Source organism: Myzus persicae, unplaced genomic scaffold, assembly GCF_001856785.1.
Source record: "Myzus persicae strain clone G006 unplaced genomic scaffold, MPER_G0061.0, whole genome shotgun sequence".
NCBI classification, from domain to species: domain Eukaryota; kingdom Metazoa; phylum Arthropoda; class Insecta; order Hemiptera; family Aphididae; genus Myzus; species Myzus persicae.
In genome coordinates, this window is record NW_019102099.1 from 260,347 (window position 1) to 276,461 (window position 16,115).

At 27.6% G+C, this 16,115-nt stretch overlaps 1 protein-coding gene across 1 annotated transcript in view; it reads left to right on the forward strand.

The window, feature by feature from the left end:
* The window catches only part of LOC111031256 (probable calcium-binding mitochondrial carrier F17E5.2), a 52,255-nt gene that overhangs the window by 18,537 nt on the left and 17,603 nt on the right, over positions 1-16,115 (forward strand). The window contains exons 3-4 of the mRNA XM_022311128.1: positions 3,906-4,160; positions 12,890-13,199. Of these exons, the coding sequence (XP_022166820.1) occupies positions 3,906-4,160; positions 12,890-13,199 (565 nt within the window). The remainder of the gene's footprint in view (positions 1-3,905; positions 4,161-12,889; positions 13,200-16,115) is intronic.

The window sequence follows — 16,115 nt, forward strand, 5'->3', positions numbered from 1 at the left end:
AAATGTAGTAAAATATACAAAAATAATGACTTTTATGACTGTTTCATTAAAATTTTTTTCGTATTTTATAGTTGCCTGTCAATACGTGCATAGTTACTGATGCTTAAAATAATTTATGTTTAACATATAATATGCGTCATATCGTAGAGGTTCTCTACGCTAACTCCATCGACGATTAGGGCCATAATTTTAAAAATTACATTTTATACCTAGTTGGAACTAGAATAAGATGGAAATAATAAATATCGAGCAGCGCTTGTTATAAAAATATTTAAATTAGCTCCTATTATGTTATTCATACCTATATACCTACTATAGTTTGATATTATAACCTTTACTGATTCAATTTATAAAATATGAATGTATAATTAATTATTTAAAACTGTTGTAAAATATTATATTAGTATATATCTCATAAAATATTCATGTGTATATTATTCTCATTAATCAGCAACTGATTACGAATTCACGTAACACGTATTACCTACTTACCAATATCCAATCAAAATATGTTTACTTCATTGACGTTATGCAACACTATCGAAAATATGAAAAAAAAATAGCAAGTTCAACCGAAAGTCATGCTTCATAAATACTCATGTATTATTATTCATGTTATAATATACTTGAATATATTTTATTCAAAATATCTAAGGTGTGTTAATATTAGACTTATGTATAGACTTTTTATTGTCTGCATTGTTGTGTTGTTGTGATTTGAGTACCAATAACTAGGTTTATTTAGTACCTATTTTATATAGTATGAAATATTATACTGTGTATCTATTAGATGCCTACTCGTTTAACGCAACACAGACATTTTTTTAAAATAAAAAATGTGTTAAATACTATAAAACTCAAAATTTGACTTATATTGAGTGCACTGGGGAGTAGCAAAAGTAAAAAAGTAATTTTTTCACAGTAGGCATAGCTGAAATGATTGGGTGGTGACACAATGCGATTGTTATCCTCGCCAAAATACCTGTTAGGTAAAAATTTGATGATAAGTTCATATGCAATGTATCATAATTACCAAAACTGTTATTCTTACAAAACCTATAAGACTGTCTTACAGAAATTATTTTTCTTCTAATTTTCTTATTAATAAAAACTTGTATAGGAGCTAAACCATCTCATGTATGAGTTATTACGAGTACATCTATATAAGAAATGGTATAAATACACGATTTTTTTATCTAGAGCAGACATTTAACCTTTACATTTTTAAAAAAAATATTTAAATATGAATTTATATAATTATGAATTACAAGTTATAATACTTATCTAAGACAGAATAAATTTCCAAATATTTCCATAGCTTTGATAAATTATAAATATGTACTTTTGATCTTTGTCATTTGAAACACTAAAAACACCTACTATTAAAATTATAAGTAATACTTAAAACAATTATTTTAATATTCAAAATAAAATCTAAATGATTTTTCAAATAAGATATTTAATTCATAATTGATAGAAAAAAAATAACCAGATAATCTGACATAAATGTACTACATTTCGAAAAAAAATTTATATCTCTTTTTTTATCTCTAACTAAAAATATTTAAGCCTTTGTTTATATATAATTATATATAATTTGTTGTTGTAAACGCTTTGGATACCAGTTTGGATATTACATAATATAATATAGCCACACAGTACTTTAATAATTCTTATGGATGTTTTATAAAATGTTGTGATTAGAATTATTGATTAATTATTGATTGAATTATTGATTATGAAAAATACTTGATTTAAACATAACATATTATATTTTTTTATTATTTTAAAAGTATTTTTCATTTTTTAAAAAAAGACAATGATCAAAAAAATAAATCTAATTTGTTATATTTGTGCAAGTATTTGGAAATGTATTCTGTTTTAAGACAAATGGAGACATAAGACAAAAATAATTTCATAATTAAATAATACATTTTTAATAAGCGCGGTGGAGAATGTCAGCATTAAAAAATGTATCGGGAGAAGATACTTCACTGAAAACAGCCAGGGAGAAATTGTCCGAGATTAGTGATTACCAACTTTTGTTGTAGTTTGCCGTTCCCCAAATTAAATATATATCACACTCTAGTCGGGTTAAATACATTTTAAAATATTACTTTAAACATTGCTAAATGAGTGCTAAATGTACAATAAAATCAACAAAACATGGAAAAATTTGAATTTTAAAACTGAGTTAGGCACAAGTTAAGGGTAACCGCTACACGTTCAATTAAAAGCGAAATTAGTATAGGTACTATAGGTGCGAGTATCATAGTCGTAAATCACATAAAATAGGCCTATCAAAATCAGCAAAATAACAAAAGTTTAAAATTAAAACCAAATACCTAATACGAAATGATGCGTATGCACATAGTCGGTCTATTTTATTTAATCTATTTTAACTTTTAAACAGAAATTAAAAATTCGTTTATTATATTGTTATTTCATAAAATGTGACCATTTTGGTAAGAAAAATAGACTTTCACCTCCTCAACCAGCAAACTACTGTTGCCTGGAGCCGCATCAATTATGTTGAATTGTGCTTTTGGAACTGAATCCGAAAATCAAAACCAGAACCTTTACTTAAATATTTTAAAAACTGGAACTGATATTTTGAGATTTTTGTTATGTTCTACTGGATTTATTTGTCTTGTTATGTTAAGATTTTCAGTTACGTAGAAATGTTATTGTATTTTATAATAATCTGTATAAACAATAACAGACTTTTGAACTTTGAAGACCGGAATCAATTTCTCTGTTCTTTTAGGGGCCAAACCAGAAAAAAAAATATGTACCTAGGTGGTAGGTAGGTACGTCATGATATTATATAAGTGACACGTGATTTTGTTTTGACTATGATATTTATTTTTATTTCGTAGGTCGGAATCGATATTATACAATAAACTTCGTACTGCAATAATAAACACTGTGCCACAGATAGTGCATTAGAGATAGCTTTCTCTAGTCTTTTTTGTTCGTCGATCTAAGGTCTTTGAACTGAGTTTTATTAGTAAGTAGGTACGTATATACCATAACTAATTCGTCTGTTATTGGCGTTTATGTATTTCCCACAATGTAGGTAAATATTATTGTATAATAGAGGTTTCCTAAATTATGATGATAATAATACCTAACAAAATAAAAATAACAGTATTTCAATGTTAGGTGGCAAAATGAAGGAAATTTCGTGATGAGGTCCCAAGCACAAAAAAAAAATAGCACCCAGACGCTTTTACATAATTCAGTAGTCAGTAGATATATAATTGTGAGGTCCACGTATAAATGTTATTATACAAATAATATGATATGTGAATATTTAATTTATCCGTCCTCGAATCGTTTTAGGAAGTGTATTCATCAGTATCAGTTGCAATAGTCTTAAATACGGTACATTGTATTAATTGCAATTTTAATCAATCGACATAATATAAACGACTCATTTATATAAGATAACTCAAGGAAGATAATTGTATATCATATAACATATTATACATCATAAATCTTGACCCGTTAACTCATTATTGCAAATGCAAAATACATTTGATAAAAATAAAGTCTTACTCATAAATAATTCGCATTAATTTAAAGTAATGCAAAAACACGTAGACAGGCTGCAGGGTAACACCTCGGATGCATTATCTATTACAAGTATTTTAATTAATCTTTAGGAAACGCTCAGATATTATTAATACCTATATAGCCATGAGTATATGTGTATAATACTTGTAGTGCATATGATATGAATCAATAATGCGAAAAAATGAGCTTAAATTTATAATTCAATACTCATATTAATGTACTTTAACTAAACTGTTTCACACTATGGTGGTTCATATGGCATGTAGGTGCCTATACTTAACAATTATTATAACATTCACATTAACGATTTTCGTCTGATTTTAAAGATAACCGATGTCGGCCATTTTCGAGCCGTGATCCGGCACGTGTACAACGGACAGGGCGTACTCGGATTTTGGCGTGGCAACGGGCTGAACTTGCTCAAGTCGTCTCCCGAGTTCGCTATCAAGTTTAGCGTGTACGACTATACGAAAAGACAGCTGAAGGCATCCCGGGATGACGGCCACTTGAACGCCATCGATAGATTCGTTGCCGGTTCGACGGCTGGTGTGGTCGGCCAGACGTTCCTGTACCCTCTCGATGCACGTAACTCATCTATTATTACTTTTTTTATCTATGCATTTTTGATATTTTATTACAATATTCTGAATAGTTTCAATTGTATCATTGACGTTCTTCGAGTAAACGAATAGAGGTATGCAGACTAATGCATATATCCAAGAAATAGATCAAATAGATTTATTGTAATTTGTTGTTTAAATTATCAATCAAAATTATGCATTGAGTTTATAAGAACTTACGAATAATTATAATTAGCAATGAGAATTTGTATTGTGTTATTTAATAATTAACTATTTGAAGCGTACAAAGCAGTTACTTCAATATGTATGTATAATGTATATATTATATTTATATACATTATACATAGTATTATTATTATATACGTGTTAAATAATATACTATGGATAGGAAAACATTTGTTATCTCCGTCTTACAAGTCCCTAATATACCAAATTTACGCTTAGCAGATAACATTTGGCTTCGTTATTTTGAAAATTAGAGTGAACTTGATGATAAAATCATTATCTGTGTTTGTACGTGCGTTTTTTATGATAATTCAGTTTTTAAGAGAGTTATGAGCATTTTTAATTTACGCTACATTATATACTATAAACTATCTGAAAAATTGAGCTATCGTAAAAAAAAACGCATTTACAATCACAGATAATGTTGTTACCTTCAAGTTTGATAATAAGTGGATTCACTCTAATTTTCAAACTAATGAAGCTAAACGTCATCGGCTGAGTGTCAACTTGTTACATACTTGTAAGACCGAGACAACATAATAATATGTTTGTGTAGCGCCTTCTTAAGAATATTATAATACGACCCAATAGTAATCACATTCAAATAAAGCTCAAATACATTTTTATACATTAGATAAAATATTATAAAACTGGCAGATACATTTGGACGAAAATGGTATCCTTTCTAATTATTGATCCCGAGTGGGAAACTGTTCGTGGGAGTAAACGGCAGTGGGATTTGGGAGGAAAACAGACACACCCTAAAAATCAATGACGAAATTTCGGGTGTTAAAAAGCAGTGTATGAACTTGGTATTAAATTATTTGACTTTTAACGTCTATTGCATATTCAAACTATTTTAAAAATCGATAAATATATATAATACCAAAACTGAACTAAAAAAAAATTTTTTTTACAATTTAAAAATCAATTTCGTCAAAATTTTAACTCAAAATGTCTATTAAAAGATTTAGCATTTGTATTTTTGTAACTTTTATTTTTCTACAAAAGTTACCTACCAACCTTACTTTGTATCATATTTTAAAGACGTAGCAATATGCAATTATTTATATATTTTACTATAAAATATTTTACAAAAATATATTATTCAATACCTATATAAATAAGTATTTTAAATATTTTAAAATTATCATAAGATCAAATTATATGGGATCTTTCATCAAATTATCGATCTTAGTAACCGAATCTAAACATTTTTATCAACAGTTAAAAATAAAATGATTATTTTAAAATGTACAGTTTCATAAAGATCATAACTTACTTAAAAATAATTATACCAGTAAAAGCCTACATGGGGTCCTAAATAATAATTTTATCCATACATTTTATAACAGGTCAATTCATTCTAATATAAACACTAACAGCATACTATTTGGAGAACGATGAGGGTACGACGTCCTGTTAATATTAATACTCCATATTATACAGCTCACGGGGAATAACGTTGATAAATGTCTGTACTTGAATGAATGCAGTGTGCGTATGATAATTGTGTATATTAGTATTAATAGGTAATTCACCAGAGGTATTCAAACTTTTTCATCTGGTGGGTTCTTCAGTGTGTCCACAATAATATTGTCAAGATATTATGAAAAACTTGAAACAATACGGATACAATATATTATTGCTAATACGGGTAATAATAACAGTGACTTTATAGTACTAAAAAGTAGAAATAAAACTTCTAAATATGATAGGTGATGTGTTTTTTTTATCGTTTCCACAATCACTTTAATGATTATAAATAATATCATTTTATTAATTGTTATGACCTACATTAATTTTTGTTTTTGGAGCTTTTATGTTGCGTCTTTCGCCACCTCTCGCTATGTTGGCCGTGGGGCAGACAAAAAAAAAGAGTGCGCTGACGTCTTTTTCAGTCTTCAATTGATCAATAAAGCTCATTATAATTAGCTTTTTGAAAAATGTTAATAAACAGTTTTTAAATAAGCCAAAAATAAACATGACGTGTTGTATATTATAAGCCAGTAAATTGTGAACACAATATTATAAATTAACGATCAGTTCTTATAACGTTCTTATAAAGTTCTCTTGGATATACTGTGAACATAACCCATTTTAAAAATGTGTAGAATGTATTCATAGGGTACGTGTTATTATTACATTATGAATGTTATAGTGTTCATGACCTATATATAATGTTTTCAATATATTAGATTAGACATAATATTTTATTTTTTCGTCAGCCAATGATTTTTTAGATTAAAAATTTAAAAACTATGCAACTATGCTGTCCCAGTTATATCCAAAGGTCACAAGACATAAAAAATAATAATCATATTATTGTGTTAGATACGCATATCAACTATTTTAGTAGTTAATTTATATAAATAAAAGAAACTCCAGAGTTAAGATTGAGCATCTCTATACCATATTTGTTGTGTTATTCGTAACCCGTAGCTCTTTATAACTAAATGATGTTGTTTTCAATATTTAGTGCATATTATACCGCTAAATCATCTTAAGGATTTTTCTTTTTTTTAAATCAATATGTACTCACTTTCTTATAATGCATGAAATACACAAAACAATGTTCTACTAAGGCATAACGCCATATTATATTTATGTCTGCAAGGAGGTGTAAAATAAAATATATGGATAACTTTACTTCTCTCCGTTATAATAATAATCTACATAATAAAAACTAAAAACTGTCCGTTTTGTCGAGAACGACTGGACCGATTTGGCTTATTTTTTTTAAATATTCGAAATATCCCGAAGCTTTTATGGAAGGAAAATATGCAAAAGGTGCCTGGAAAAATTGAAAAAATTTTGGAAAACTAAAATGCCTTTTTTCAATGCGATTTTTCTATAAATTTGTTTCTGTTTAATGGCTATCAGTGATGACATATTATTATATAGCCGTAGTAGAAATGATCTTTTATTCTAAAAAAATGGTTGCCACAGGTTACACAAAATATAATTGATCGAATATAATATTTTTTTTTGTATATAACAGTTATAGCCATGTGACTCATTGAGATTTGGATTATGTAACTATCTTATTATTTTCAATCCCTAAACCTAGATAACTAAAAGTATGATGAACACATGCATTTTTTTAATTTGTGCAAATATATTTTTATAAAAACAAAATAAATATTTGGCTGGGTGGCAACGCCGCGTGGGACAGCTTGTAGGTAATCAATAAAAACACGACTGCGCTTTAAACATCCATGCGATCTGCGCTGCGCGTCGTCTCGTACAGGCTCAGGATACGCAAAGGTATATATATATATTATTTTACTCTCGATTCTCGAAAATCAATAGAGGTACTCTCCAGAATCAAAATACACATTTGAAATTTAAAATTATAAAATAATATTTTCTCATTTGTATAGTCTATATTTTCGCTGTCGTTTATGTGTTTCCATTTATGTAAGTATAAATTATAATAGACTAATGTCGGGTATCTACTGTCCAAAAAAAAATAAAGTTAAAAAATCAAAAAACTATTAATATTTTATAACTAGAAGTTAACTAAAAAAATGTTTTATTCATTAGAGATAATATGTACCTATATCAAATATTGTACTTGAAAAAAGATCGTCTCTTTTTAAAATTACAATTTACAAAAGGACGATTAATTGTGTCATAGATATTTACAAAGCCGTAACAGAAAACTACAGGTGGAGGGGGTCAAATATTTTTTAATACACTACACGTCACATTTTTTACATTTGAATGTACGTTTTTCTATTTTTTTAAATAATTATTTCAGGAGGGTGTTCTGAATGGTCCAAACTACTAGACACGTAGTACCCTAGCAGGAACCTGAATAGCTGCCTTCGGCACCTAGATAATTCAAGGAATATTTGACACCGCGTAAACCTCGTAATGGAGGTATACTATTTTGAATAATATTTACTCCCTATTAATCCCTTACAGACTTTTTTCTCTATATTATACCACCAATACAAATAATTTTGACTAAATTATGATAAAACTGTTTGTTATAGCCTAGTAAATAAATATTTCAATATTAATATATTCGTCGCACTAGATCATGGTAATTTTGTTCTAAAAAACAATAAATTTAATATATTATGTTCGTAATAAAATAAATAAATTTAAAATAAAAATAATAATAATAGATAATATTACCTACACACAATATTACCAGCTATCACTGAAATAATGATATTATTCTGTATTTTTCACTATCAAACCTGTCGGTGTTTCTCTTGACTGTTAACGTCTATGTACATGTTATATGTTACAAAAATAATAGTTAATACCTATTATATAATTATCTACTTACAACTATATAAGTATACTATATTTTAAGAGGAACGTCAGATTTAATAACGTTATTACTTTATGAGAAAAAATAGCTTAGAAAAAAAAATGATATGATTATATGAGAGTGTAATATAACACATACTCCGACGTATGAGTATGAAATAAGACATCTGACATTTGTCCGCCTCATCTGGGCTTAGGTTTGATCACAACATTTCGAGGACAGTTCAAATCCGGCGTTCTTAATACCTTCTATCACCTATTGGTCTACCTACTACAAACGTCATAACCAGTTCGTGGTAAACATATTATTTTAATTCGATAATATTATTTGTATTGCCAAGACATTCAAAAGATATAAAAATATCCCATTTGCTGACATATTTTAATGCATCAACTTATTAAGATACCATATGCCTATTCAGCTGAAGTAACAATTGAAAAAAAAAACTATAGAGGACAATCGCCATGTCCACAAGTTCCTCCCTCAAATGTTAAGCTACAGTAGTTTTATTATTATATTATTATGTTGAGGCATACATTCATGAATATGATGAAAATTACAATAATTGCAACAAATGTTATCCTTGTTGAGTGTTGACTCCATCAATTGCTCCTCAGCCAGTACTGCAGACAATCATATTATAGTCGTACGTTCCTATAAGTATGAATTGTGATTTATAATTATTTTACTTGTAATAAAATAATACTATAAGACTATTATGGCGTTATATATTGCTGCTGCAATCATCGTACTCAATGCCGAAACTTATTATGTTTTGCTGAGTGTGTGCGTGTGGAGGGAGGAGGCATTTTATAATTTTTGTCTATTGACATTTTGTGAGGTTTTAGTAGTGTTTTTGATCAAGTGCCTCAGCCCCCACTACACTCATATTTTGCCTATACCTATGTGTACAATCTATATACCTACCTAATATAGCTATGTAGCTTTAATATATATTTTTGTTAACGCACTTCTCGCTATGATTTAAGATTTAATTTCAGTTTTATGTCCATTGACGTTGCTATTTAATGTACAGACATTTTCAAAAAGACCCGAAGGTCATTTTATTTATTTATTTTTTCATTACATGAACACACTATATTAATATGTACACCGTTACATTGATATTAGTGTATTATAATACCATGGGCCATGACACATTATGAAGAATATGACGTCTACACATAATATTAGTTCATCTATCTACTATTATATCATAATACCTACCATTGCAATTAAAAAATAAAAGAGCTACATAGTCTTTAGATAAATTCGCTTTGTTATCACCACGTCCAAGGTTATTTTTTAACGTTTAATGTACACGCAGCTAACGGATGCGATAAACATATTTTTTCTTGTTATCGTCTTATACATGTATAACTTTTGACCCGTACAACCGTAATTACATTTTATTTTTCATGCAACATTGAGACTGAATATACTGCAAGAGTGAATTAGGTATTATATACATATAGTATGTACTAAGGAAGTGTAACACCGTCATTATATTACCATTACGGCATTATACTACGCCGCAACTATACTATATTATAATATTAGAATGAATAGGGTAAACTTTAAATAGTAACATTTGCATAAGTACTGAGCTGCATGCCTGCATATAAGGATAAACAATAACATTTCCTTCCGATTTCCTTACTCATTTGATATGAATCCGTGAAATATATATTATATTAGTTATATTGATTATTATATTGAATAATATGTTCTGCATTGAGGCTGACTGAAAGACTCAATTAGGAAGCAGCATTTTATTTGTATCATGACTTTGTTACAAGTAAATAATGTATATTTGAGTGTGTTGTGGGGTGGTGGTGGTGCTAAGTACGTAAATATGAAATTGCGTCATTTAAAATTGAGTTCAGTCTATCAATGAAAACTCATAATATAGCCATAAGATACTTAAGAGCCTACTGATCAGTCAAGACAATCATGTATGAGTATGTCACTGTATGTGTATTGTACAACTAATATTTTATTTCTATATAGACTCAGTGTATATCCCGGCTGAAAATATGAAAATGGCGAATAATAATAAAAAAAATGTTCAACTTGAGTCTTACAGTCGACCGTCGAGTGTATAGTTATAATAATGGTTATAGGTTAAGTATAGTATTTAAGTATTATCTAAATCTCAATCTCTGTTCTGTAGGTACAATAGGTACATACCTCATATACATACCTACACAAAAGGTAAGAAAGCATCATTAAAAGCGCTTAAACATCTGCTTCATGAGTTAATTATAATAAACTAAAATTTAAATTAATATAAAAAATACTATGCCTATAAATTAGACCTAGTTGTATACAGTTTTCAATAAAGTCAAATTCAAAAGCGTGTTTAGTCAAAAATTCTGAGTAAAAAACAAAACTTTTATTTAATTTTGAATAATATTGTTTTACTGAATGCCCATAAAAAATGCCCATTATTATACACAAAAGCATCACAAGAATATTTTATTAAACATAGCGTACTCAAATATTTATTATTCATATCTTACTATTCCATAAACACGATACGGAGTAATAAGCAATAATATAAAAAATTATACATAATAAAGAATAAAACCAAACATAATTTACTAGTTTTTATTTTAACTAATTTCAAATGTAGATGGGGAATTTAGATTTAATAGTTTCTTTGTTTTACTAACAATCGTAACATTGATGTAAAATTCTTTTATATTTACAATAATCTGAATTCTAAGTCATATATTTCAAATTAAGTTAAGAACAAAAAAAAAAACTACGACAAATATATAAAAAATAATAGGTACCTATATATTTTTATTTTATTAAAAACATCTCGAAAAAGAATCACGAATGAAGTAAGTTTTAAATCGAAACTAGTTTTTCTTTTAAGAATAATAGATTTAATTATTTTCTGATAAAGCAATTTTAACGTTTTTATCAGTGTTTGTAAATTATTTCCTTGATAAAACTATAATATAGAATACGGATTCGTGGAATTAAACAAGACCGAAAGTAAAGAAAACAACATAAAAGAACATTCATTACAACTTCTATTTATTTTTTCTTTATTATTTCCTCTCCCAAAAACGATTAAAGTAAACAGCCTTTATTTGACATGGTACTCACAAAAGATCAACATTGAACCACGTATTCCACATAGTCTAAAAGACAACTTTTTTTGACATTCTTTATTGGATAATTAAATTTAGATTTACATTTTAGACAACATTTTTCATTTGCCGTTATGCTCTTTTCTCGACTCCAATTTTACTCATTATACGAGTATAGTTCACCAAACGCTGTTTGTAATTTTAATGTTTATATCATCTCTTATAATTTATAGATCTAGGAGATAGTTGGTCGAAAATATTTCATCAAAAACAATTCGTCAATAACACTATTTGTCAATGTTTTTTTTCATTAATAATAAAAATATTTGATATTCTTAATTTCAAATAAGGATTTTATTTATAGCACTTAAATTAAATAATATTTAATTAAGCAATAAAAAAAATAATATTTTTATTAATTATCGTCAATAATTTTCATAAAAAAGTATCTGTATATTTTAAATGAATGAAGTATACATTAGGTATGTTTTCTGTAATCATAATTTCATTTCATTTCAACCCCTAAAACAATACATTTTCAAAACAAACCTTTTGAAAGAAGTATTATTAGACTAACTTTTTTTTTGAGGAACTGTAGATTTGACCATATGAACATTTTTAGGAAGTCACTTGTCCGGATGTGCCATAAATTATAATTGATGTTCATAATTATCTTAAAAAGTTAGATTTTAGTATTACTATATTATTATCGTTATTATTTGAATGTAATAGTTGGGATAAGTGAAATAAGTTATGATGTTGTTTTAATTAATTATGGACGTTAAGAAATACGTAGGTACTGCGGTCTGCGGACAACCTTGCCATGTACTGTTTTATTATACCTTTACAAAAGACAAAACCAATTATTTATATTCAATATCCCTGCTTGGACGTAGGGTACCTACCAAAATCCAATTATTTTTGGGATGTTTTTTTAAAAAATATACTGGGGGAGGTATAGAAAAAAAGTATAAAACCAATCAAAATAATAAACAAATAATTATAAACAATAATTACAATAAACTATAATAAAAGCAATTATAATAATAATAATAATAATAATAATAATAATAATAATAATAATAATAACAACAATAATTTTTCCTCCATAGACTGTAAAAACGCGTCTCGTTGTTGGCAAATACACAAATACCATGGACGTGGTGATCAAAACTTACAAAAGTGGAGGCGTGTGGGCATTCTTTAAAGGTTTTTGGCCCGGTACGCTAAGCATTTTCTTGTTCGCCGGCATTGATCTTACGACTTACGAGCATATCAAGGAAAATTATTCCCACTTTCGCGAGAAGGACGACTGCCCGAGGTGGGTAGTTAACTTTTACTCAGCATTTATCTCGAATGCCGTGGGCGTAGTGATATGTTATCCGATATCTACGGTCATCACTAGACTACAAGTCGACGACGGTCAGTATTTAACAATAATTGTGATACTAATATTTAGACTGCAGTGAAATCTCTTCATTAAATATAATATTGTGATACCTATGTAAAATATATAGTACATATAAATACTATTATATGGGTTCTATGTGTTCACTGATTTAAGGAACAATCAATTTCAAAGCCAAATTACATTGGATTGAAGAGTAACTTCATGGCAATTAAGGTTTAATACGAATACTTCAAATTGTTATAGTGACAGTTTGCATACACAGTTGGTTTGGATAGGTACACAGTTCAATATATTTTTAATTTTTAACGTATTTAAATAACAATAACTACCTAGTACCTACTATTATGTGTTGACTTACTTTAAAAGTAATTTTGGTCGTGATAAAGAGACACAATGCTACACAACTATATATAGCTCTAAAATCAAAATTCACCAAATAAGAGCCATTTAAAATTGAATCATAAATTAACCTTTTTGATAGTTTAAATATTGAAAAATGAATAGGTCGTTTTGAACATTTCTTGTTATTGAATTATTATTATTTATATAACTTTATAATTTATTGTTCTAATTGTTATATTTTAATAAAATATTTAACACTATTACATAAAAAAATAATACTTAAATACATTTAAAATAATCCAATAACTCTTCGAATTTAAATATTTTTATAAATATTGAAAAAAAAAAATATTTAAAGTTAAATTGTAAACGGCTCTCTTACGTAAATTTTTATTTTAAAGAAATACAATTTTTGAGTTTTAATAACTAAACAGCTGAACTAAATCCATACATGGTATCAAAATAATAGTTGTTGCTATTTAAAAAATTATGACCTGTAACACATGTGCTTACCGGGAGTGTTATTAACTTAAAAATTGGTATAGATTCAATAGTCAAAAAAATAATCAGTACTAGAAATGTAGTGTTCCTTCATTCAGCGAACACGCAATGTACCTAACATATCAAAGGAATTTTAACTTTAAAGTAAAATTGCTGTAAGAGATTTCAATGCGTACCACTGGTACATCATATAAAGCACAATGAAGCTTAGTACCTAAATGTTATACGCCCTATGTAGCTGTCCCATTTCCCTCTAAAGGATCATTGAATACGTCCGTTACACGGATGACAAAACACAATAATCTAATCATATCGCATTGAATACATTTTCGTATATACAATAATAATTATATTAGAGTTTTTTTTTTTACTGCATATAAGCCACGTGACGATAAATATGACAACAGTAGAGGTCAAATCATTTTGAATGGTCCACCATTTTGTACTTCAAATTTTTTATTAGGTACTGCCGATTGAAAGAAAACCCCAGTAGCGGCAGTAGGTACTTATAATATTTTTGATAGGAAACAGAAATGCGGATATTCTGTATAAATGGTTTAAACTTTGAAGTTCTGATACCAAAAAGAATAATCAAATCTTATTCGTTTGATTATGTTCATACCTACTATGTTTAGGTAAGTAGGTTATAATAACCTACGCACTAGAAATAAAAAGGCATCGTTGCACAACTTTTCCTCACGTTTTCTCATTCATTTATGTACACTTGAAACTAAATAGATATTATACCCACATCCATCTGAAAAACAATTATCAAGCATTTCAACTAATTTAGTATCTCTACAACATTTCTTAACTGTCCCCAAACATTATATTTAAGTTTCTATCTGTTATTTTATAATAAGTGAAATTTGAATTATTTATATAGGTACACTGAAATAATGTTATTTGATAGTGATACAATATTGAAGTACATACCTAACCTACCTATACGGCTATACGTATAGTCGTGCACCTTGTCCATCATATTTTATCAAGCCCACTTAAACAAAATAATTTAGTTAAAAAGTGTAGGTAAAGTAGATACTAATAAAGAAAAGGCTATTTTATATTTATTTTTTTTATAGGAAGTCGTTGTTTTGTTCGTCACGAATAAGATACAAAATAGACTTATTTAATCATAACACAATTATTTAAACAATAAACGGTTTTTGAAAAACCAACCGTTTTAAAATAAATAATTAAACAATAAAACAGTGTGTGACATTGAATAAGGTATGACAAATATAGGTTTATGAACGGTAACTATGAGGTTTTGAACGACGCACAAATTGTGAAATTGGAAGGTTAAAAAAATGAGCATATTAGTTATATTATTGCTTATAACTAAAGACCGGATTTAATTGCATTGAAAACACACACAAATCGTATATTAAAATTGTAAATTGCACCAAAAAATACGTAAGAATTGCATAATAAATTGCACTATAAAAATTCAAATTATGTATAAAAATTAGATAAATGTTACTTTTTTGAATTAAAATTGATAATTTATTATCAATTATCATTTCCAAATTATGTTCATTAAAATTAAATTTTCTATTACTTAAAATATGACGTTTCTACAAAGAAAAACTACGTTTTACGCGTCTACACTAGTTATTGGTGCATGTTTAAAAAAATTCAATAATGTAGGCGTTATATCTAAATTAACGTCTTTTTTAACTGACAAGTGATATAATTTCATAATATTTAATAGTTTTATAGCCTTCATTGTTTTCATTTGCATACATAAATTTGTCTTTAATTTCTCTTGCATCTGGACGAGGAATATTTGTGAAAATATCTTCAATTTTTCTAAACATATTCATACTTTCAAGTAGTTCACTATTTGATGCTTCCAAGTTTTTAAGATTAATGGATAACTCGGATAAGTGTAATTTTATGAATGCTAAATCACATTTTATTGTATTATTTTGAATAAGCTGTTTCAGCTTTTTCTCACTGGTAGCATTAGCTTTTAAATTTTCAATCACATTTTGAAATTGTTCAAAATTATTTGCATAGAAAAGTGCCACATTCAGCTATGTTCCCCACCTTGTAATAATAGGTTTGGGAGGTAAAGG